The sequence below is a fragment of the Jaculus jaculus genome, chromosome 2 (genome assembly GCF_020740685.1).
Source record: "Jaculus jaculus isolate mJacJac1 chromosome 2, mJacJac1.mat.Y.cur, whole genome shotgun sequence".
Classification (NCBI taxonomy): domain Eukaryota; kingdom Metazoa; phylum Chordata; class Mammalia; order Rodentia; family Dipodidae; genus Jaculus; species Jaculus jaculus.
Window position 1 is genome coordinate 52,909,839 of NC_059103.1, and position 25,867 is coordinate 52,935,705.

Here is a 25,867-nt window from a genome sequence, read left to right on the forward strand (position 1 = left end):
CTGCCACCATATCTCATAGTTTAGATATTCTGTCCTCTCCTTGATCCATTCTGTTGGTGAGACTTTCTATATTTTTTATTTGTGTTCTTCATTTCTGGTATTTCTGATTGATAGTTCTTTAGCATTCCTATTTCTTTACTCATGTCTTATATTGACTTCCTTATGTCATTAAGTTGGTTTCCTATGCTCTCTTGGGAATCCTTCAGGAGTTTGTTTTCTTTGATTCCTTTGATATCTTAGAACATAATTATAATCATTCTTTTGACTTCTTTTTCAGGCGTTTCATCTAAATTAGTCTCACTGGAGGTTATTTCTGGTGGATTTATAATTTTGGGTGGAATTATATTGTCTTAATTTTTGTGTTTCTTGCATTATAATGTAGGGATATTTGTATCCTGAGTTGATTTTGATGCTTGGTGTTGCAGTCAGGTTCACATTGCTGGCAGAAATCACCCAACCAAGAGCAGCTTTTGGGGAAAAAAGGGTTTATTTTGGCTTATAGGCTTGAGGAAACGCTCCATGATGGCAGGGGGAAACGATGGCATGAGCAGAGGGCGGACATCACCCCCGTGGCCGGTAGACAGTAGCAACAGGAGAGTGTGCCAAATACTGGCAAGGGGAAACTGGCTATAATACCCATAAGCCTGCCCCCAACAATACACTCCCGCCAGGAAGCATTAATTCTCAAATCCATCAGCTGGGACTCTAGCATTCAGAATGCCTAAGTTTATGGGGGACACCTGAATCATACCACCACATTCTGCCCCTAGCCCCCATAAACTGATAACCATACATGATCTAAAATACAATACATTCAGTCCAACTTTAAAAGTCCCCATAGTTTTTTATCAGTCCTGATGATATTCAAACAGTCCCATAGTCCAAGATCTTTTCTTTTCTTTTTTTTTTTTTCTTTTTTTAAAGGCATGCACCACCACACCTGGCCTTATTTTTAAGTTTTTAATTTTATTTATTTAATAGAGAGAAACAGGCCGAGGAAAAGAGAGAGGGAGAGAATGGGCACGCTGGGGCCTCTAGTCACCTCAAACGAACTCCAGACCACCTTGTGTATCTGGCTTATGTGGGTCCTGGAGAATCGAATCAGGATCCTTTGGCTTTGCAGGCAAACACCTTAACTGCTAAGCCATCTCTCCAGCCCCCAAGATCTTTTAACTGAGCCATAATACCAAAAAATTCACCAAAAAGAACCTCCATAATGGCACAGAATAAGCATTCATGTTGCAAAAGATGGCATTGGGCACAGCAAAGAAATATTCAACTAATACACCATTTAAAACAACCAGGGCAAACATCAAACTCTGTAGCTCCAAGTTTCACAACTCTAGTCAGTGGCAAATCCAAGTCTGATAATTCTAACCAGCAACAAGTCTCTGGAGTTTCAATTCTGCCCCTCCAGGTAGGCTACCCACAGTCCTGGAAAACTTCATCTGGGGCCAGCAGCCCTCCTTAGCAGCCATCTCGTGGTCCTGGCATCTCCTTTGGATCTCCACTGCAACCCAACATTCATGCTCAAGGCTCCGTTGTGTCTCCATGCAGGCATCTAGCAAACCTGCTTCACACTGCCCTTGGCTGTTTCCAAAATACAAGACTGTATTGCAAATTCAATGACCCTCTCTTGCATTTCTTATATTCTATAATACCAGGTAGGGTACCAGTTTGTTAATCTTTGAAGAACAGGATACTTCTTGAGCTTTCAGGCCCCCTCAAAAGAGTACATTCTTCCTTTTGCCCCAGTGCAGGTCAGCTGGCCCAATCTCAAAGGGTGTAAGCTCTCATGTAATTTCAGCTGAACAGGCAGAAGTTATAGCCCAAAGATTTTATTTTTGTGCCATATACCTCTGCTCACACCAGTCCATTTCTACATAATGCAACCCTGCACAAATTCTCAGGACAGGGGCATAACAGCAAGCCTCTCACACAAACTGCTTCTAGCCCAGTCAAGACAAAGCTCTTTTTCACCCTTGTAAGCCAAACCTCACAGTTCATAGTTCTTACTGCATTCAGGTCTTTCAACTCTGACCAGAATAGTTCATCAAGCTGTACTTACAGCACTGCAAGGTGTCTCTTAAGCCAAGATTTCAAATCCTTCCACATTCCTCTTGAAAATCATCTCCAAAAGGCCAAAGCCACACAGTCAGGTGTCTAGCAGTAAATAACACCAGTCCTCAGTACCAACACTTGGGTTTTCTAATTATCTGCTGTATCTTAAATGTACAAATCAGAAGTTATATATCTTAAGGGTAGGAGCCTAAGGTGCCAGGTGTGGCTCTTAAATTATTCCCAGAGTGGTAGCAGAAGTAACCCTAAGTGTTGGATTTGCCTGCTATGCAGATATTCTAGTAGGCTGAGTAGTTCAAACTATAGGCAAATTCTAAAATCCAGCTGAGCAATATACCCATTCAATCAGAACCAGCATGGAGTATTTATGCAAGAGTGGGCATTAAAACAAACAGATTATCTAACAAAACCAAAGTACCAAATGGTGTGTGTTGACTCACACCCTTAATTCTGTTGACTGGGATACCTGGTCTTTAATGGGTTCCAGGTCAACCTGGGCTCAAGTGAGATTATGCCCCCATGAAAGACAGAACAAAAAGGCACTATAAATCAGGAAGTATCAAAAGCAACAAAAGTCAATCCCGAAACACAGCTTATTTAAGAATGGCAAAGCCAACCAAAAGTAAAGCAATCAAATCTAACATACAATCTGCCCTGACGTGGAAGGTGTGATTAGTCCTAACAGTGCAGGCCTATATACCTAGTTTTGGAGTAGGTATTGGCCCAGTGTAAGTAGGCCCTGTTACCTTTTAGGATGGTTTCCGGACTCACCTGTGTTGAGTGACTACCTGGTTCCCTCTTTGTTGTGCTGTGGGCTTGGCTTGGCTGCTTGGTTTAGTGGATCTGCTGTGCAGAGGCTGTGCTTGGATGCTGTGTGGCTGAGGGGTGGCCAAGATCTGTTGGAGTTGGCAGTTCTCCAGTATTTCCAGGTGCTGGCGGGTAGGGTAGGGGAGGCTGTGGAGAGTGCCTGAAGTTGTTCAGGAGCTGGTAGGTGGTCCCTGTGTCTTCTCCTTCAGGTTTCTTTCTTTTTTTTTTAATTTTTTTTTAAATTTATTTATCTGAGAGCGACAGACACAGAGAGAAAGACAGAGGGAGAGAGAGAGAGAATGGGCGCGCCAGGGCTTCCAGCCTTTGCAAACGAACTCAAACTCCAGATGCGTGCACCCCCTTGTGCATCTGGCTAACGTGGGACCTGGGGAACCGAGCCTCGAACCGGGGTCCTTAGGCTTCACGGGCAAGCGCTTAACCGCTAAGCCATCTCTCCAGCCCTCCTTCAGGTTTCTTGACTTTGCCAGGCTGGTGTGAGTGGAGAATCTCTTCACCATGATTTTGCTCCTACTGGCTCAGGCAGGGCCAGGTGGGGTACATAGCTCTTTCCAGTGAACTGTTGGAGTCAGTTCTGGCTGGTTGTGTGGTTGCTAGAAGCACTGGGTTTCTTCTGTTTCTCTGCTGGGATTAATAATTCTTTACATACCTCACTTTTCAGTAGAAGAGTATATATTGCGGTTTTTCTGCCTCCCCCGCCCCAGACTGCTTTGACATGGCTACTATGCTGTCAGCTTAACCGGAAGTCCCCTCAGGTGTTTTACTTTAAGAGGAATTTTAGTTTCTATAATTTTGTTTTTCACCAGAAAGACTCATTCCTTTCAGGCATGGTTTTTCTATTATAACAATCTGAATAATACTATACAATCAAAAGCTACCCCATAGTTCCAAGCTAAATATCACTGTTAGGAAATGAAGACTAAGTAAATTTAGTATTGACATTAAAATTCCTTTGCTTTAAAAATTCCTGCCCTTTTCATAGGCAAAAATCAGTGTTAAAAACCTTTAGCTTCCTGCCTCCTGCAGTGCTGATGAGGCCTCCTGTGGCAGGAGGTAAAGCGGGCCTGGGAGAATCCGTGGTAGAATGGCCTGTAAGTAAAGGGAGGAGCAGCGCCTGCTGTGCCGAGCCTCCCCGTACAGCCTGCTGGGTTAATGCAGGCTTACAGCTGAGTCCCACCTTCTGCCTTCTGTTCCTGGTCCCCCAAAGTATCTCCTGTGGTGTGGCGGCCCCCACAAGAAGCAAAACTTTGAGGAAAGCTCACATGAAGCATCTCTTCATACCACGTGTGTTTCATTGGGTTGTTGCCTGCCCCTTGTGTTTTTGGAAAGAAATTTTGAAAGGCTTATCACATAAAATACACAATTTTGTGTGGATCACTTCCCACCAGGCTTCCATTGAAGAAGTCTAACTGGGAGAGAACTAGGAGCTGGGGTTGGGGCTTAGTTGATAAATTGCTTGCCTAGCAAGCAAGAAGCCTGGGGTTCCGTTCCCAGCATGCAATAAATCAGGAGCACTAATCCACACCTGTTACCCCAGCACTCCAGAGATGGAGGCAGGAGGACAGGGACATGGAGAAGCAGGGAGGGAGAGGACAGCTCCTCCATCTATACTGACTCCGTGCAAGGGAGTACATGCAAAACTCTGTTTTACTCAGGTGTCACAAACTGAGTCACTTTTCCTTTTTGGCACTTGGTTCCATCTGTGAGGCAAGGGTTGTTGTGATACATCATCAGACAAGCGGAAACTTGAGCTGACACTTGTCAAGTGCCAAGGCCAGGATGGACTTAGTCAAGGAGTTTCCTTGCCTCCAGCTTTATCTGTCCCTGTTCCATTCATTCATTTATTTGCTCATTAAACAGGCATTGGCTGAGTTCCTCCTGTGTGCCAGGCACCATGCCAGGTTGGGTAGGTTTCAGCCAGATGAGTGTTACGATGCCCACCACCAACTCCCAGAGTGATAGCAAAGCTGGGGCTCCTTGCTTTGCCCCAATGACATTGAAGCTGTGGGTGTCTGCCTTCTACTTGTCAGAAGCTAGAGATTAGAACCTAGGCACCTGTTACCTCTAAGTTGGCTGTCAGAGCTGCTGTCACTGCCACAGATCTGGGCAGAGCAGGCACAGGCTCAAGCTCTACAGCGGGCTGTGCTGGGCAGGGCAGGAACCAGGTGCACATGTGACATAGTCAGCAGAGCCACTGTTCCTCCTAATTCTTTTTATTTTATCTATTTATTTATTTTATTTATTTATTTATTTATTTTGAGGTATGGTCTCACTGTAGCCCAGGCTGACGTGGAATTCACTCTGTAGTCTCAGGGTGGCCTTGAACTCACAGCAATCCTCCTACCTTTGCCTCCTGAATGATGGGATTAAAGGCGTGCACCACCAAGCCTGGCCACTTATTTTATTTTTATTTGCAAGATGTGGGGGTGGGAGGGTGGGGAGGAGAATGGGAAAGTCGGGGCCTTTTGCCACTCCAGACTCCAGACACATGTGTCACTTGTATATTTGGCATTACTTGTATACTGGGGAAATCAAACCCAGACCACAGGCTTTGCAAGCAAGCACCTTAACCACTGAGATATCTCTTTTGCCCTGTTCCTCCTAATTCTTTTTTTTTTTAATTTTTTTTGTTTATTTTTACTTATTTGAGAGCGACAGAGAGAGAGAAAGAGGCAGATAGAGAGAGAGAATGGGCGTGCCAGGGCCTCCAGCCACTGCAAACTGAACTCCAGATGCGTGTGCTCCCTTGTGCATCTGGCTAACATGGGTCCTGGAGAATTGAGCCTCGAACCAGGGTCCTCAGGCTTCACAGGCAAGCGCTTAACCGCTAAGCCATCTCTCCAGCCCTCCTAATTCTTTTTTGTTGTTGGCGGTGTTTGTTTGTTTTTCTTTTTTACATTTTATTTACTTTTATTTATTTATTTGAGAGAGTGAAAGAGGCAGAGAGAGAGAGAGAGAGAGAGAGAGAATGGCATACCAGGGCTTCCAGCCACTGCAGATAAATTCCAGATGCATACACCACCTTGTGCATCTGGTTTACGTGGGTCCTGGGGAATTGAACCAAGGTCCTTTAGCTTTGCAGGCAAGTGCCTTAACTGCTAAGCCATCTGTCCAGCCCTTCTTTTTTAAAATATTTTAATTAATTAATTAATTTATTTGTTTGACAGAGAAATAGGGAGAGAGAGAGAGAATGGTGAGCCAGGGCCTCCACTCACTACAAACTCCAGATGCATGCGCCCCCTTGTGCATCTGGCTAACGTGGGTCCTGGGGAATCATACCTGGGTCCTTTGGCTTTGCAGGCAAATGCCTTAACTACTAAGCCATCCCTCTAGCCCGTATGTTTTTTTGTTTTTTTTTTTTTAATTAGTTTTCTATTCAGCATCGTATGTTTGTTTTTTGAGGTAGGGTCTCACTCTAGCTCAGGCTGACCTGGAATTCACTATGTAGTTTTTGGGTGGCCTCGAACTCACTGTGATCATCTTACCTCTGCCTCCAAAGTGCCTGTTCCTCCTAATCCTTAACTCCATTTTTATTTTTAACATATCTGTTTGTTTGAGAGAGAGAGAGAGAGAGAGAGAGAGAGAGAGAGAGAGAGAGAGGAAAAGGCAGAGAGATAGAGAATGAGTGTGCCAGGGCCTCCATCTGCTGCATTGAATTCCATATGCATGCACCACCTTGTGCATCTCACTTATGTGGAATTGAACTGGGGTCCTTTGCCTTTGCAGGCAAGCACCTTAACCACCAAGTCATCTCTCTAGCCCCCATCTATCTTTTAAATAATGTGGTTGACAATATAAAGGAATGCTGCCAATCCTTCTATTGAAAGATGATTAATGCTGGCCATGGTAGCTCACAGCTTTGATTCCTGAACTGGGGAGACTGACGTAGGAGGATTGCTGTGAAATTGGAGCCAGCCTGGGTTAGAGTAAGTTGTAGGTCAGCCTAGACTATGTGAGATGTTGCCTCAAAATAAATAAATAAATAAATAAATGAAGATGATTGAGAAGGGCTGGGGGTGTTGCTCAGTGGTAAAGTATGAGATCAAAGCCCTGGCTCAGTTCCCTCCATCAAAGGGGGAAAAATGAAAAAGCTCTATGTATATGAGTTTACCTGTAGGATCTGAATAGCTCCGTGTGTGTGTGATGTATACGTGTGTACAGATCAATGTGCCTTGTCAGCAATAATTCTCCTCTCTCTGTCCCCCTCAGGGCTGGTGTTACGGGCATGTGTGACCATAATGTCTGGCTTTTTATTTATTTATTTGCAAGCAGGGAGAGATAGCAGAAAAACTGACAGAGAGAATGGGTATGCCAGGGCCTCTAGCTGCTGCAAGTGGACTCCAGATGCATGCGCCACTTTGTGCATCTGGCTTTATGTGGGTACTGGGGAATCAAATTGTGGTCATTAGGTTTTGTAGGCAAGCATCTCCATGTCTGAACTCAGGCTGTCAGTCTTTGCAAGCCAAGTGCCTTTAAGTACTGAGCCATCTCCCCAGCCCCAGAGGCTTACTCTTAATAGCTCCCTTTTCTGTGTGTGTTTAATGAAATAATTATGTGGCTTTCTTCTATAATCTGTTTATGTTAGTAGACCTATTTTCTTTTTTTGTAACCTGGTAAGAAGAGAATGGGCATGCCTCTATCTGTTGCAAACACAGATGCATGCATCACCCTTGTACATCCAGCTTTATATAAATACTGGAGAATCAAACCTGGATCATTAGGCCTTGCAGGGAAATTCTTTAACTGTTGAGTCATCTCTCTAGCCCCATTGGGCTGTTTTATATTACCTTACAGGTTCTTTGAGGTGGGGGTTAGTGGGGCGGAATGCAGAAATGCTTATTAGCAAAGTGAACTAGATGCCTCAGAATTAATGGAAAGTTTGAAAGAAAATGGCTTAGGTCAGGTAGTGGTAGGTAAACTGACCTACAGATCAATCCTGTCTTTCCCACCTGTTCCCATAAATAAATTTGCCTTTTATCTGGTGTGATAATTAACCCTTTATTTTGATTTTCTCTTAGGTTTCTCATAGTTTTTGCCTTTAGGATTTCAGTTTTATGTTATGCTTTAAAATCCCCCATGTTAAATTGTGAAATTATTTGTTATCATTTTGTAGTTACTTGACAGTTTCTGAAACATTGTTGTACTTGCAGTTTGTTTTATGTAGTACGTGAAATTAGAACCTCCCTTTCTTTTCACACGTAGATATCTGTCCATGATGGAATAAGGCTCCCCTTGTCACTGAGCTGAAGTAGCAGTTTTCCAAAGTACTAACTGTTTGTGTATGTCTGGGCCCAGATCTTCTTTATTGCTTGGCAGAAATCATATTGTTTTATTTCTGGGTTTACACTAGGAACCATCAGTAAAACTGGGATTTAGACACCTCCTCTCAGTCCAGCCGTGATCAGCTCCAAGGTGCCACTCAGAGCTTTGTAGGCTAGACACTTTGCTTCTTTGTGGCTGAGTCTCCTGGAAAATGTAACCCCTAAAAGTACCATGCTGAGAGGCCATGATGAGCTGGCACTAAGCTTTGTGTAGGTGCTGGCTATTGTTGTTTTACTGTGTTTCTTTCAGTTTGGTTCTTTTGTGAGCCATTTTTTTCCCCTGCAGCCAGTGTCTGTGGTCCTGTCTCTCAAGGACAGACAGTGTGTAGAGACACTCTGGGCTCTGGCCTGTTTTCCCACTTGTGGAGTGTGAATTCTTTCAACCTTTCCCATGGTGAGCTCACCAAGACTCACTTACCCTTCCTCTGGGGAAGCCCTGCACTTACTGAACCTGTGACATCAGTACAGTTTAGAGGCATGTAGAGGGCATGTAGTACTGTGTCTTTGGTCCAAGGAAAGTTCTTTAAATCTTTGTTAACAAGTAAATGTAGCAACCCCTCCCCCCCTTTATGTGAGGGAATCTATTCCAAGACCCTTATTGGAAGCCTGAAACCTCAGTAGTATGGAACCCTGCAGAAGTACTGTTTGTTCCTGTGTATACATACTTATGACAAAGTTTAATTTATAAATTGGGCCCAGGAAGAGATTAATAATAGCTATTAATAGATCAGTGATCACAGTGTCCTCATAAAAGGCTCATGAATGTGGTCTTTTCTCTTTCAAATCTTAATTGCCCATTGTGCTGCGCTAATGTTTTGGGATCATGGTTAACCGAAAGTCTGACCATGAAACTAGCTGCGGAGTGACTGTTCCACTGTATTATAATTCCTACTCAAATCCCACCCATTTTCCCCATTGGTTTAGAAAGCAAATGTTTCATGATGAATTATCCTCAAGTATCTACACTTATGTTGCAGGAAGTCAACAAATATGTGTGTGTGTGTATATAATATATGTATATAATATATATATAATATATGAGAGAGAGAGAGAATTGGCGTGTCAGGGCCTTAGCCACTGCAAATGAACTCCAGACGCATGTGCCACCTTGTGCGCTTGTGCTGCCTGTGTGCATGCATCACCTTGTACATAAAGCTTACTTGGCTTCTGGGGAGTTGAACCTGGGTTCCTAGACTTTGCAGGCAAGTGCCTTAACTACTAAGTCATCTCTCCAGCCCCCCAAGTATTTTTTTTTCTCAATTTTTATTAACATTTTCCATGATTATAAAAAATATCCCATGGTAATACCCTCCCCCTCACTTTCCCCTTTGAAATTCCATTCTCCATCATATCCCCTCCCCATCTCAATCAGTCTCTCTTTTATTTTGATGTCATGATCTTTTCCTCCTGTTATGATGGTCTTGTGTAGGTAGTGTCAGGCACTATGAGGTCATGGATATCCAGGCCACTTCATGTCTGGAGGGAGCACATTGTAAGGAGTCCTACCCTTCCTTTGGCTCTTACATTCTTTCCACCACCTCTTCCGCATTAGACCCTGAGCCTTGGAAGGTGTGATCGAGATGTTACTCAGTACTCCAGTCACTTCTTTCTAGCACTATGATACCTTCTGAGTCATCCCAAGGTCACTGCCATCTGAAAAGAGAAGATTTTCTACCCAAAGTGAGAGTAGTGTTAATATAAGGGTATGAATATTAAGAGAAGTGCTTACCGGGCAGTTTGATAAGCAGAGTAGTATATACATTTTCCCAGACATCAGCAGATGTTACACCCCTAGGGCTCATGGTTACCCCTGTTTTAAGTTTTCAGTATCAGGGATGTATTCCCCCCCCTCCATGGGTTTCCACCATGACAGACATGCCACTATTGCACCCGCTGGCTCATTTGGGCTGGCTGGCCATTTATAAGGCTTGCAGTGTCTACTGTTGAGTATCTTCACTGGTAGTATCTCTTTCTCCTCACTGGTAGTATCTCTTTCTCCCACTGAACTACATGTAGAATGGCTTCTTCCAGCTTTCTGTCAGCTGGTCTACATGGAGGAGGTTATCAGCTCAGTTCCAGCAGGATTTCTCAGTGGCCTTGCAGCCCAAGTATGTGGAGTCTTCAGCAATAGGGTCTTACCATCTATTCCTGGTGGGAAACCAAGGGCCATGGCAATGGCCTATAATGTTTTGGGGGCATCAGGGACCTCGCTGGCCAACAACTCACTGGAGGTATCCCATCCCTGGCACTGAAAATTTTCTAACAACGTTCTATGACTCCTGAGTGTTCCATTGTCTGAAAACGGAGGATTCCGTATGATTTATTTGCATCCTGTTAGATTTTGATTAGCCCTCCCTCCACCTTTCCTTTACTCAATCTCTTCCCCTGACTTCACTTTGGACCTTTTCACCCCCATTAAACTATTCTTCTAATTACATATATACAATACCAACCTATTAAGTACCGTCCTCCCTTCCTTTCTCTTCCCTTTATATCTCCGTTTTAACTAACTGACCTCTGCTACTGAGTTTTTTCCTTCTCACAGTGAAGCCCAATCATCTGTAGCTAGGATCCACATATGAGGGAGAACATGCGGCCCTTGGCTTTCTGGGCCTGGGTTACCTCACTTAGTTTAATCCTTTCCAGATCCATCCATTTTTCTGAAAATTTCATAACTTCATTTTTCTTTACCACTGAGTAGAACGCCATTGTATAGATGTGCCACATCTTCATTATTCACTCATCAGTTGAGGGACATCTAGGCTGGTTCCATTTCCCAGCTATTATGAATTGAACGGCAATAAACATGGTTGAGCATGTACTTCTAAGGAAATGGGATGAGCCCTTAGGATATATGCCTAGGAGTGCTATAGCTGGGTCATATGATAGATCAATTTTTAGCTGTTTTAGGAACCTCCACACTTATTTCCACAATGGCTGGACCACATTGCATTCTGAGCAGCATTTACGACCATTTGTTTTCATGATGGTAGCCAATCTGACAGGAGTGAGATGGAATCTCAATGTAGTTTTAATCTGCATTTCCCTGATGACTAGGGATGTAAAACATTTTTTTAGATGCTTATATGCCATCCGTATTTCTTCTTTTGAGAACTCTCCATAGCCCATTTTTAATTGGCTTATTTGACTTCTTATTATTTAACTTTTTGAGTTCTTTGTATATCCTAGATATTAATCCTCTATCAGATATATAGCTGGCAAAGATTTTTTTCCCATTCTGTAGGGTTGCCTCTTTGCCCACAAATATTTTTTAAAGGCACACTAGCAACCACAGGCTCAAAAGTCAAATTGTAACTGCAGAACTCAGGAAGCTAAGTCAGGAGAACTTGAGTACCAAGCCAGCCTGGGCCTAATAGGGGAGACCCTGACCTCAGATGAATCCAGTCAAATCAGACTTGCAGGTAAGTTAGGCACAGAGTGGACTTGATGCTGGGGGTTGAATCTAGAATCTGAGCATGCTGAGCTGAGTTATCCTCAGCCTACACTGAGCTATTCCCCAGCCTACATTGAGCATGTGTGTTTCCACTGAGCTATTCCCTAGCCTACATTGAGCATACGTGTTTCTACTGAGCTATTCCCCAGCCTGCACTGAGCATGCTCTGAACTATCCTCAGCCTACACTGAGTGTGGTTCTTCCACAGAACTATCCCCTCGATTTGAACTTTAATTGTTTTTAGTCAGTATATAAATTTAGTGGGTTTTGTTATGGCATTTACAGTCTTGCTCCCTGTTGTATTGTGCTTATATTCACCCTCTATTACCCCTTTTGTCACCTCTCTTTTGGCCCCTTATTCCCATGTGGTCCCTTTCTACATTCATCACACACACACACACAAACACACACACATGTATATGTAATCTTGGTTCTGCGTATGAGAGAAAAACTACCATACATCACTAGTTGTGTTTTAGATACACACACGTGAGTGGTGGTACACAATCCATTGTTTCAGTCTTTGAAGCCTTGCAGATGTCAGCCAAGTGGCCTTTGTGGTCCTTTATGGAGGTTGTTTCAGTGTCTGCTCTTACACACAAGTAGTATGCATGAGCGCATTTGCCCACAGTCTTCCCAGTGTCATGGTCATCAATCACATTGCTTAAGGTTTTGCCAGTGTGAGGAAGAACTCACTATCTGAATTTGGGTATCTTCTTGGTGAATTTAAAATATTCTTTCCAGTTTATATCTTGACTTGGTTTGTATTTAGTGCCATAAAAAACCATTTAGAATGGTGTCATTTTAGCAGCTGATTCTATTGATGGCATTTGGACTTTTTGTTACTGACAAAAGTCTTCTTCTGGTGAAAGCAGGAAAGATATTTTCTTTTCTCTTTCTCGAGCTTCATTCTGTCTCTCTGTGTCTCTTGAGCCTGTTGCTCCATCTGAAATTCTACAATTATGTTAGAGCATGTGAAAGTTTTCTTTTGAGGTAGCAATGGTGTATATGTTGTACCGAGAGTATCACTTTGGGAAAAGGCTTGCTTTTTTTTTTTTTTTTGGTATTGTTTCTCTGTTCTAAGGCAAAGAAAGGTTATTGACAAAAATTTCAGACTACTACTTAATGTTTTTCTGTAGGAAACTTGAAAACACACGGGAGCGAAATTGACAAGACTCCACAACCCCAGCAGGATACATTTACAATATAGTTGGGATCACACTCATAGGGTCTATTAACTTGTTTTCCTTGAGATTTAGATATGGACATAGGTTTAGAAAGTATTCTCAGTGTTGCTGGGGAAAAGGGTATCAGAATATTGCTGTTGAGTCAGTCCAGTACCTTTAAAAGACTTTATGGTCGAGTGGTAAGTTTCCCTTTAAAGTTCCCCTGGCCTGTGGCCTTGCAGGGAGGCTCGTCGTCCTGGCTGCGCGCTGCGCGCTGGGCGCGGGCAGCGCGGCGGCAGCGCCCCCTGGCGGCGGCAGGACCGGCGGCCCAGCGCGAGTCCCAGGGTGGCCCCAGGGTGGCGCCAGACTAGACTGCGCCGGTGCCCGCGGGTCCTGTCAGCCGCCCGGCGCTGCGCAGTCTCTGCGGTCGGTCCTTTCGTACCCTCAGCCTGGAGGCGGGGGCTCCCGGCCGGCCGCGCCTTCCCGCTCCGCGGCTGAGGACCACTGGCGCGTAGACGGCCAGCCCGAGGGATGCTGTACGCTGCGGGCCAGGAGCGGGACTGTGCCGCGGAGAGCTCTGGACTTCCGGGGTTGGCTCATACCCGGAGCCTGTGCCGGTGCCTGGGCGCGGCCCTTTAAACTTTCCCTGGTTTGGAAACTTCGGGGGTGTGGTCGCCGCGCCGCCTGTCCCCGACTCTCGGTCCTCCTCGCCCCCGGCTTCCCGATGCTTCAGAGTCATGAACCGGGAGGGCGTAGGGACCCCTCGGGTGGCCGAGGTGATCAAAGGTGAGTGCAGGAGAGTTCGGGGTTCGCTCTTGGGCACCCCTGGGGCACGGGGCGAAGGACATCCGGAAGCTCTGACTTTGGGGACTTGAGGCTGCTGCTGGCTCACCGGCATGGGTGGCCATCCCTGTTTGGGGTGTTGTGCCATTGTTTTGTGACCTGTGTCCTTATACTCAGGCTTGGTGGTGAGCCAGCAGAAATCTCTATGCTGGGGATCAAAGGTCGCCTGTGGTGGAAAGGAATAGTCCTGTCACCCCTTGTATGTTTGCGGCTGCAAGACATTTTTGTTGAATTTACAAAGGAATAAATGCAGTGGTTATATGAGTTGAATTGTAGATGGAAAAAAAAAGTTTTAAATTATGGTTTGGGGAGGGATACCCCAGTCCCCCCCTCCCCCCTTACCGCTAGTGAGGTGGGAGTCATGAATGTGCTGATTTTGCCACACTTTGAGTGAAAGTATTCTGGCAGGACTAGTATTACTGTTAGGTGCTGTTTCGTGAAGGATTTTTAATCTTTAGCCTTTTTTACGGGGTGGGGGTTGTAGAGGTGGAGCCTGTAAACACGACTGCCCTTTTTGGCACACCTCATGGCAGCTTGAATGCATTTATGCCGTACAAGCTCCCCTCAGTCTCGTCATGCAGAAACAGTCATTTGTCTTAATTGTGAAAAATCCAAAGTAGTGATTCCAAATTAAGAGTGATCCCTGAGAAGCTGGATAAACATAACATTTCTTGGGTTCTATAGCCGTCATCAGGATTTGAGAATGCATTTTTTCTCTTCACTGAGTTTTTTTAATGAAATATTTTTCAGGGTGCCCTCTAAACTTGCTATAATGTTGATGGTTAATAGTCAAGTACATGCTGCTGTTTCCTGGAATTTCTAAGGCCAAAGAAAGCAGGGCCTTCAGAAATGAAACCATTTGGCCACGGGAAATGTCACCTCTGCTTTGAAACTTAGACTTAAGGCAATTTCTCCGTTAAAAAATTGGCTCATTTATTATCCACAAGAATATTCTGAAATTACCCCTGCTGCCTCTACCGTCTGAGATGTGCATGGGGGGAACCCCCAAAACTTTGAGGTCATCTGAAATGAGGTACATCAGGGCACAGGAAACTTTCTAAGATCTTGAAGGAAGGAACATTGCAATTTTTCCATTTCAGATCGCCTTTGTTTTGCCATTCTGTACAGCAGACCAAAGAGTGCATCAAACGAACATTATTTCAGCATAGACAATGAGCTTGAATATGAGAAGTAAGTATTGCTTTTTAAGACTGTGACTCCTTTTGATTTTGTAATATTTATTTATTTATTTATTTGCAAGCAGAGAGAAGGATAGAAGAGAGACTGAGAGAATGGGTGTGCCAGGGCCTCCAGTCACTGGAAACAAACTCCAGATGCATGTGCCATTTTTGTGCATCTGGTTTTATGTGGACACTGGGAGTTGAACCTGGGTCATTAGGCTTTGCAGGCAAGTGCCTTAACTGCTGAGCCATCTCTCCAGCCCCGGTTTTTTTTTTTTGGGGAAGACTCTCCAGGTATATGTAGATAAGTAGCCTTGGAAAATTACAAAAATCTGGTGTGTGTTCTTTATAAGACATTCTTTTCAAACCCTTGGTAATAAAATAGATCTTTTGAGACAAAAGGAACCTTCCTATATTTAATCATTTGGATTTGGTATTCTAATAGTTTCTACCACAATATACTGAAATGTAAGCATGTACCAAGATGCTGTTGTGCTAGTAGAAAATATGTGTGCAAGAAATGCTTTCTTCACTAAGGTAACTGAGGTTAGGTATGCTTTACCACTTTGGTGTGGTGTTGGGGAGGACCTGAGGGCCTCATGCAGGCTAGTTAAGCTTTATTTTCCATTGATGTACATACCCAGCCCACCCACTGTTTAAATAGGTATTGCATACCAGACTATTTTTCTTCTGTTTCTTAAACTTCTTTTTGGAGAGTTTTCTTACATATACATAATATATTTTGATCATAGTCCTTTCCCATTACCCCTTTTTGTCCATTCTTCCCCATTGCCCCATAATATTTCTTTTAAAAATTTTGTTTAGTGATTTTCAAGCAGAGAGATACAGAAAGAGACACAGCAGAGGCGTACCAAGGCCTCTAGCAACTGCAAATGAACTATAGATTTGTACATCACTTTGTGTATCTAGCTTTATGTAGATATTGGAATTGAATCCGGGTCATTAGGCTTTGCAGGCAAGTGTCTAAACTGCTGAGCTATTTCTGTAGCCCCCAAAATATTTCTATTAGTGGTATACCTTTGAATTGTATGGTCTGTGTTAATTTGTTGTGATAGATACTGTCTTGCCATAATTTGTTCTTATAGGTCTCAAAATAGCATTATATTCAGGACATCTAAAGATATACTCATTTTTATTTTCCATTTTTTAAAGCTTCTACGCAGATTTTGGGCCACTCAACCTGGCAATGGTTTACAGGTATTGCTGCAAGATAAATAAGAAGCTCAAGGTAAAGTCTTGAACCCAAGGTGTGACTTAACCGCTCTTAGGCCAACCCTGGGGGAAGGGAAGGAGACTTTTAGAACATGTTTGTTTATTTACTTGAGAGAGAAAGAGGCAGAGAGAGCGCGGGGGGGGGGGGGGGGTCATGCCAGGGTTTGTAGCTAAACTAAACGAACACTAGATGCATGTGCCCTCTTGTGCACCTGGCGCAAGTGGGTCTTGGGGAATCAAACCAGGGTCCTTAGACTTCATTGGCAAATGCTTTAACTGCTAAGCCATCTCTCCAGCCCATAATTGTTCTTTTTAATTCAAAAATATTTTGAAAGAGGACTTTCTCTTAAGAAAAATGCCTTGAACCTGATCACTCAGGACTCTGACACAGGAGTTTATGGCTAGCCTGGGCTATACCATAGCAAGCTCCTGGCTCAAAACAAAACAAAATCCCCACAAAATAAAAGCAGTTGACTACTGAAATGAATTTTTAGCATGTCTTGAAAATGTAGTAAAAGTGTTGACAGCTGTGGTGGCGTACACCTGTAACCCATGCACTCTGGCAAGTGAGGCAGGAGAATTGCTGTGTGAGTTTAAGGCCTAGACTACATCGTAAGTTCCTGTCTTAAAAAAAAGTCTTGTTTTTCACTGAGTGGTTTTTAAGATACACATGATATTTGCTTTATAAAGTCATACCATATATATATATATATATATATATATATTTGTTTCTGGAGAACGTTCTGTCTGGTTTTCTTTTTTTGTTTGTTTTGTTTTTTGCTTTTGAGACAGTGTTCACAGTGTAGCCCAGACTTGCTTGGAACTTGTGATGCTCTTGTGTCTACCTCCAAAGGGCGTTACCATTCCTGGCCTCTGCTTCCTATGGAGCTGGTTATCTGATTCTGGCCAGTGAGAGGCAGGTTAGTTACCTAAGCCTCTTATCTGACCTCATGGGAACTGAAGCCAAAGGCAAATTCTTCCTGGCTTTGGCCACTGCTCATCCTGCCCTCGTTCTGAGGAGCATGCCGCTAGTCAAGTAGTAGCACCAGGGACCCACAGCATGTCGTTGCTGTCGCACTGAGAGTTTTAAAGTATGTTTCTGAGCCGGGCATGGTGGCGCATGCCTTTAATCCCAGCACTTGGGAGGCAGAGGTAGGAGGATTGCCGTGAGTTTGAGGCCACCCTGAGACTACATAGTGAATTCCAGGTCAGCCTGAGCCAGGGTGAGACCCTACCTCGAAAAACCAAAAAAAAAAAAAAAAAAAAAAAAAGTATGTTTCTGTTGGTTTGAGCATAGATTCTATTCCTTTAGTGATAAACCTTGAATTACTCATGAAGCACCCTAGGAAGTATTTATGTGCCCTTTTAAATCATCAAGTAGAAAATACTACTTTGGAAGTAGGAAACTTAAAAAAAAAAAAAAAAAGCTACTCAGTGGAATACCTATCAGACAACTATACAAAAAAGTTCATTTTTATTTGTTTAATTTACTGAAATTAAGAATTTATGGGTAAAGGAGAGATTTTTACCCTTTGAGCATCAACTGTATTCAGGATACATTTTCACAGAGGTGGAGACTTCCCTTCCTAGGCCCTCTTAACTAAGAATGCAAACATGTATGGCCTGTGCATTGGGGTCCCCTTCCCCTTTTCCACTTGCCTGTGGCAGTCTTTTGCTTCTCACAGGGCCAGTAAGCTAAAAATAATTTCCTACTTTTGTTTCTTTTGCTTTAATTTTGAAAGTGAGTCTGTGAGAGAGTGCTTTGTCTGTGTGAGCGTGCACATGTGTGCTCGTGTGCATCACTGGCCTAGCTTGCTATAGACTTTTTCTTTGGGTCAACCAAAAATGTATCCTTTCCTTTTTAATAACTTACTGGGACAGCTGATAGTGTGTGGACCATTCACCTTCACTAGAATACAACTGCCGATTCATCTAGTAGTGGTGACAAGTATGTGGAAAGTCTGACGAGGCGTGTCCTGTGTGTGGTGCCGGTGGATGATTGGGTTTTACGCCCATCAAGTGGACAGTGGGGTGGGGGTCACATCTGGTGCATCTGGCTTCTCATCACATCGTGGAGCACCTCTGCGGAGTGCTGTTTGATCTCCTGCTCCTTTTAGTTTTCATTTCCATCTTATATTTTTAACTTCGTGCTGAAATATAATATGTACAGGTCATGAGCGCAGCTTGGGGCATTTCCACAGATTCAGTGGTCACACCCATGGGGGAGCTGAGGCTTTGCTGCTTCAGCTACTCACCCCTCCCCCACTGCTCACGCCCTGCCTCTGCACAGCATGCATGGTTGGTTGGTTGTTTGGTTTTCCAAGGTAGGGTCTCATTCTGGCACAGGCTGACCTGGAATCCACTATGTAGTCTCATGCTGACCTTGAACTCAAGCGATCCTCCTACCTCTGCCTCCTAAGTGCTGTAATTAAAGGTGTGTGCTACCACGCCCACCTTACAGCATGCATGATTTTTGCTCTGTTGTATATATCCTTTTAATTTAATTGTTTTTGGAACACGTCTTTAACCACTGAGCAATCTCTCTAGCCCTGGAATAGATTTCTTTAAAAAAAAATAGCAAATAGTAAGAACAAGAAAGCTTTCTCCTCTGTTTCCAGCTTTCACCTTCCATAGACACTCATAATTTGTTGTTAATTTGGACACTGGGACATTTCTTGAGTTTCCTGTGTCACCAGGTTATGGATTTTGTCATGGTCTTCTCTTTTCTCAGGACAGCAGCACTGTTGAGGAAAATGCTTTGCTGTTAGTGATAAGAGCTCTTGGTTTGTCTGCCCCCCACCCCAGGCCTTTTTGAAATGACCCAGAGGTAGCCTGTCTTTAAGCACATCTTTCTCCTCTCCTTTTTAATTTATTCTAATTTCAGCATATGTTTTATCGGAAGATATTTCTGGGGTGCTGAAGGTCTTTACGTTGTGACTACCTATCTGTTGTGAGATTTGAAATTTATCAGAAAGTAAAGTTTTAAGAAACTTGAAATGGAAAAGAAACTAACAATAATTTGTTTTTATGCAGTCCATTACAATGTTAAGGAAGAAGATTATTCATTTTACTGGCTCTGATCAGAGAAAACAAGCAAATGCTGCTTTCCTTGTTGGATGTTATATGGTAAGTACTTAGTTTCCTCAAATATCACTGAGAATGTGCGCCACCACAGTTCTTTAAATTTAGGTTTGGAATTTTGAAGTCACTTTTGTAAGGTAATGTCCTGTTTATTTCCCACAAGGACATGTTTTGTTTTTCAAAGATTGGCAAATCCAAGGAGACGTCTGCTTATGAAGACTTCATGGGGAAGGTCTCTGTCCCTACTCAGTTTTGCTATAAACTTAAAGTATTTTGGGAGAGGAGGAGAGTGAGTGAGTGTGTGTGTGTGTGTGTGTGTGTGTGTGTGCGTGTGCACGCTCTCGTGCGCACACTTATTCATGTGGAGGTCAGAGGGTGACCTCAGGTGTCAGTCTTCACCTTTTACCTTGTTTGATACAGGGTCTCTCTCTCTTTTTATTTTTTTTATTGCCAGCTTCTATAAGTGTAGACAATAAACCATGATGATTCCTATCCCTCACCCCCACGTTCCCCTCACAAATCCACCCTTCATTGGATCCCTTCTTCGTTCCAATTAAAGACAGGGTCTCTTGTTTGCTGCTGTGTTTTTCAGGCTAACTGGCACACAAACTTCCAGGGAGACTTCTGTCTCTACCTGCTGCCTTTCTATAGGAGAGTTGATATAGTTATTTGCACTATTGAATTTAGATCCGTATGCTTGTGGAGCAAACACTTTATTCACTGAGCCATCTCCTAGCCCTAAAAGTATTCTTTAAAAAAATATAAGCCCGGTGTGGTAGCTCACGCCTTTAATTCCAGCACTTGGGAGGCAGAAGTAGGAGGATCGTCGTGACTTCGAGACCACCCTGAGACTACATAGTGAAAACGTGAGTTTAAGGCCACCCTGAGACTATGTAGTGAATTGCAGGTCAGCCTGATCTAGAGTGAGACACTACCTCAAAAAAAAAAAAAAAAAGAAGAAGATAAGAAAATCTGTTAAATAAAAATTGATATGCTTTGGCCCTGAAGGTTAGCAAGCAATGCTACCAAAGCTGTTTGTATTAATTACTGGTCCATTGAGAGAGTATAAAATCATCTTGCCAGGTCAGGTCCAAATAGATTTAACAAAACCAGCAGGGATTGGGAAGATGGCTTAGTAGTTGAAGACGCTAGCTTACAAAGCCTTCTTGTATGTATTCAGTTCCCCAGCCACCCACATGGAGCCAGACAAGCATTTGTTTGCAGAACCAAGAGACTCTGGCATGCTCATAACACACATACATACACACACACAGAGAGACCTTTAAAACAAATAAAAACACACTACAAAATGAGTCCCATGAGGGAATCATGCTCTATAATTTGATTATAGGCAGCTTTTTGGAATCCTCTAACTCAGGTTATCTTCACTGTTACCAAGAGATTCAGCAAAGATGTGACATGTCATTGCTATAGGAGAGTTGGTAGCATTCTGTGCAGGGTACATCATACAGCAATAGCAAGTAAGTTTAGAAAAGCCAGTATTTGTATAAGCTATGAATTCCAGTTATTAGTTAAGTTACATTGAAAGATCCTCATTTGTTTATTTTTATGATGCCACAGGTCAAACCCAGAACTTCACACATACCAGCCAAATGTTCTATCACTGAACCATATACCAGCCAAAGATTTGGATTTTCAAAGGGTCAGATTATCTAACCTTAGTGGATTTGTATGCAGAAAGATCATGAATGAGATCACGGTCATCCTGGACCATGTAGCTAGTTCAAGGCTACCTGTGTCTTAAAAAATAAAATACAAATTTGGGGCTGGAGGGATGGCTTAGTGGCTAAGGAGCTAGCCTGCAAAGCCAAAGGAACTAGGTTCAGTTCCCCAGGACCTATGTAAGCCATATGCGCACAGTAGCACATGCTCCTGGAGTTCCTTTTGCAGCAGCTGAAGGCCCTGGTGTACCCATTCTCTCTCTCTCCCTCTTTCTCTCTCTCAAATAGAGAAAATAATTTTTTTTATTTGTGTTTTTGAAGTAGGGTTTCACTATGTAGTCTCAGGATGGCCTCGAACTCATGGCAATTCTCTTACCTCTGCCTCCCAGAGTGCTGGGATTAAAGGCCTACACCACCGCACCCAGCTTAATTTAAAAAAATACAGATTAGGGCTGGAGGGATGGCTTAGCAGTTAAGGCATTTGCCTGCAAAGTCAAAGAACCCAGGTTCAGTTCCCCAGGACCCATGTAAGACAGATGCACAAAAGGACAAACGCATCTGGAGTTTGTTTGCAGTGGCTGGAGGCCCTGGTGCACCCAGTCTCTCTCTCCCTCCCTCCCTCTCTCTTTGTCAAATAAATAAATGAATAAATTTTTTTTTAAAATACAGGTTAAAAACTTCATCTGGAGTGTTTTTATCTCAGTCGAAGTTTCTTGTGCTGGCAGCAAGATCCTTTAGAGAGAGAAAGAGAAAGGAGGAAGGGAGAGAAGGAGAAAATGAAAAGTTTATGTAGGTCTCTAAGAAAGAAAGAGAATGGAAAAGTATATCCTTTGACCAGGTCATTTGGTCCTATTACTTAGCTAGTCAACTGGGGAGAGAAACCTTTCAGACTAAATCATGAGCCTATTCAGAGAAAGAGATTTTAGCCAGAATTCTGAGGGTGAATCATTAATGGGAACCCTAGTGAGATAGCAGAAGTCCCAAGCCTTCTTTGGAGGTATTGCTTACATTCCCTTCATCAGGGCTCAGAGCAGGGGGCTCCCGCTGGGTTGATCACTTGTCCATCATCAGATAACTGGTATCTGCAAGGTGGAGAACTTGGATATGACTGGAGGGAATCTCAGGGTTTTCTTAAAAACAAAGAGGATTGTAAATAAGAAATATTACAGTTCTTATTTGGTGGTTCTGGGGATTAAACCCAGGGCCTCGGCCACACTAAGCATAGTGTTCTACTAAGCTACACCCTAGCCCATTGCTGCTGTTTTTCTAGTGAGAAAAATAACCCCTGGTCATGTTCATGGACAAATTATTGACATACTTCTTCCCAGTTGGGCCTGCCTTTGACTTTGTTTATGGCTGTTTTGGGCACACAGAACTTTACTTTTGTCTAGTTAATGAATTTCTCCTTAGAAGCCCCAGGATTTGACACTTTCAGGTCAGTACTGATTTGCTTGGTCAGGGACTGGCCAGGGTAAACTTTGCCTTTGGCTATGCACTGAGTTATCACTATGCTCACATCACACAGCCAACTTGTGGGAGGGCTAGAGCTCCTGGCTGTGACAAATGCCTTTGCAGCAGTGACAGCCTCGCTAAAGGGGAGGGGAGGTGAGGTGAAAGACAAAGTTCCAAGAGAAGAAATGGAATAATAGTAGCAAAGGAGTGCTCATGTATAATATAGACACTTCAGAAGATCAAACATCAAAGTTAGCGACGCTTGGAGCAGGTCAAAGTCAAGTAAATCCTCTTGGTAAGTGCATTGGTCTGCAGGTTTGGTGACTTTCTGGAGTTGTTAGGAATGCTGGAGATAGCAAAGCTTTTTAGTGATACATTAGGACTGGTAAAGTTCTTTTTCTTTATGGTTTTTTCGAGGTAGGGTCTCACTCTGGCTCAGGCTGACCTGGAATTCACTATGTAGTCTAAGGGTGGCCTCAAACTCATGGTAATCCTCCTACTTCTGCCTCCTGAGTGCTGGGATTAAAGGTGTGCACCACACCTGGCTCTAGACTGGTACTATTTTAACCAAAGGCCAAAAAAAAAAAAAAAACAACCGGAGGAAAAATTTTTCCAGACTAGGTATACACTTTAGCATGCAAGAGGCCTTGGGTTCCATCCCTAGCAGTGCAGGAAAAAAGGGGGAAAAATCTAAATGAATGATTTACTTGTCTACCCTTTAAAAATCTGGGTTTACTGAAAGGAATCATCTTTTATATGTAAAAGGATTTAATACTGGATGGAGAGAGGATGTGAGATAACCCCTTGAAACACAGGAGTCATGAGAAATACTTATTTTTTATCTTAAATCAAGAGCCAAGGTGTCACAAAAGCCCGCCCTCTATTCATCTCGTATCCAGTGTGGGATGAGCAACATGGCTATTCATTAGTCTTTAGCAAGCTTTCTAGTACTGTACATTAAGTCAAGACTGAAACATGGCTTTCTTGGTTCAGCTGTCTTTTTGTTCGTTTTTTCTTTGAGGTAGGGTCTCACTTTAGCCGAGGCTGGCCTGGAATTCACTATGTAGTCTCAGGGTGGCCTCGAACTCATGGCAATCTTCCTACCTCTGCTTCCTGAATGCTGGGATTAAAGGCGTGCGCCACCACGCCCGGCTTGTTCAGCTGTCTTAATGGTAGTCTCTGGTAACAAATTAGAGCAAAGCTAGAAGTCTTGTATCTCTGTCAATGAGTTGACAGATGAATAAAGTCCTCTGTGTTGTTTCATGGACCAGTAAGTGTCACACTTCGTGATGTCAGTGACTGCTGCCAAATCAGAGTTTTATGTAGCACTCTGTAATCTCAAAGTCAAGGTGGAATTTTAACTGAGAAGTAAATGTTTTTTTTGTTTTGTTTTGTTTTTACAATAAATTCATGATGAAAAGAACATTTTGAAAATAAACATTTAAAATGTTTTGTCATTGTATTATAAAAAGTGATGTCAGCAGGGCATGGTGGTGCACACCTTTAATCCCAGCACTCGAGAGGCAAAGGTAGGAGGATCACCATGAGTTCGAGGTCACCTTGAGAATGCAGAATGAATTCCAGGTCAGCCTGGGCTAGAGGAAGACCCTACCTTGAAAACAAACAGAAAACTATTTGTGTTGTGTCCCCGAAACATTTAGAGGACTAGGGAGATGGTTCAGCAGTTACATTACATGCACTAGTCCCTTAAGCATGAGGTCCTGAGACCACTCAAATTCAAGTCCCTGGCACCTGTGTGAACAACCTAGTCACATATATTTGTAACCCTAGTCTGCCAGGGTGGGAAGGGGAAAGACCAGAGAATCTCATGGGCTTGCTAACTTGGAAAAACAGCAGATCCAGGTTGAGGGAGAGACTGTGTCTCCAGGAAGTACAGAAGGACACCCATGTACACACATATGTGAATATACCACACATAACACACCACATGTTCTTGACACACGTGTGCAAAAACTGTTAGAACAAATGTTCTACAGTAACAGAACATTGCTATAACGTGTAACAGTATATTTAACAGTAATGTGTATATATGAAACACAGACATATGCTTGCCAGGAGTTGTTTTGCCTGTGCTGTTATTTGTCAGTGATCTGTTCTTTCATTTCTGTATGTATTTTATCATGTTTATATCTAGATTTTATTTGTATCTCCTGTTACTCCAAAATGTCCAAATTAACTAATCCAGAACCACATGCATGACGTTGTGGTACCTGTAATTCCTTCATTCATTTTTCAACGTGTGTGTATGTGTTTGTGTGCACGTGTGTATGAGTACATTTGTGAATATGCTTGCATATGTGTGCTTGTGAGGCTGAAGGTTGAGATCTGCTTCCTTCTTTGATTGCTCTCTTTATTTTTTATTTATTTATTTATTTATTTTGGTATTTCAAGGTAGCATCTTGCTCTAGCCTAGGCTGATCTGGAATTCACTATGTAGTCCTAGGCTGCCCTTGAACTCATAGCCATCTTCCTACCTCTGCCTCCTGAGTATGAAAACTCTCTTTATTTTACTGAGGCAGAGGCTCTCACTTGAGACCAGAGCTCACCAGTTCATCTGGTCTAACTAGACTACTCACTCTGGGATTGCAAAGTGACCACCACACCCACTGGCATTGACTTTGATGCTAGTTGTCTGTTTTCTGGTGCTTGCCAAGTGTTTTATCCACTGAGGCCCTCCCATCCCTAGCCCTCCCCCCACCTTAACAAGACATGATATCTGATAGTGTTAGTTTACCAAAGTAGTCAGGTGTGTCTTATAGACTGTCCTCCTTTGAAGTTTTCTACTTTTTTCCTTGGTATCCTTTTAAAATATTTTTATTTTTATTTATTTATTTGAGAGAGAGAGATACAGCAATAGGCAGACAGAGAGAGAGAAAGAAAGAAAGAATGGGCACACCAGGGCCTCCAACCACTGCAAACATACTCCAGATGTGTGCGCCGCCTTGTGCACCTAGTATGTGGGTACTGGGGAGTCAAACCTGGGTCCTTTGGGTTTGTAGGCAACACCTTAACTGCTAAGCCATCTCTCTAGCCCCTTCCTTGGTATCTTTTGACTGTGAGTGTATTTCTTAAAAGTTAGCAGTTCCACATGAACGGTTTTACAGTAGTAGAGTAAATGTTGCATGACCTCCGTCAGAAAACATAATACTTCATCACCAATGGTGCTAGACTGCCAGGTACCTCCCAGGCACGCTTTTCTCCTTGTGACTTAAAGTATCCTATAAGTTCATTTTGGCAATGTTCATACGTATTTTCCTATAAACTGTTTGTTCATGGCGTGGGAGAAGAGAGGGGGAGAATAGGAACTTGGCTGTGTCATTCAGTCTGGCCTCTGACTCTTGATCCTCCTGCCTCAGCCTCCTGACAGTTAGAGATTAAAGATGTAGACCCCAGGTCTCTACCTCAGTTATGTATCATGCACTGCTGTTTTTGTCAATAGACCACATTAGTGATGATTGTCCCATATGATTATATCACATAATGGCATCATAAGATATTTTAGTTGCGTAAGTATACCCTGTGGTTTTTG

The 25,867-nt window shown here is 43.1% G+C and overlaps 1 protein-coding gene across 8 annotated transcripts in view; it reads left to right on the top strand.

The window, feature by feature from the left end:
• Cdc14b (cell division cycle 14B) overlaps positions 1 to 25,867 on the top strand; it is a 115,807-nt gene that overhangs the window by 26,927 nt on the left and 63,013 nt on the right. For 5 of the 8 annotated variants that reach the window (XM_045142942.1, XM_004656847.2, XM_004656848.2 and 2 more), the window contains exons 2-4: positions 14,789 to 14,879; positions 16,043 to 16,118; positions 19,136 to 19,228. In XM_045142942.1, the coding sequence (XP_044998877.1) occupies positions 14,789 to 14,879; positions 16,043 to 16,118; positions 19,136 to 19,228 (260 nt within the window). Of the gene's footprint in view, positions 1 to 13,358; positions 13,632 to 14,788; positions 14,880 to 16,042; positions 16,119 to 19,135; positions 19,229 to 25,867 lie in introns of those variants that run through there. The other 3 variants (XM_004656851.2, XM_045142943.1, XM_004656850.2) reach the window with 2 other exon arrangements.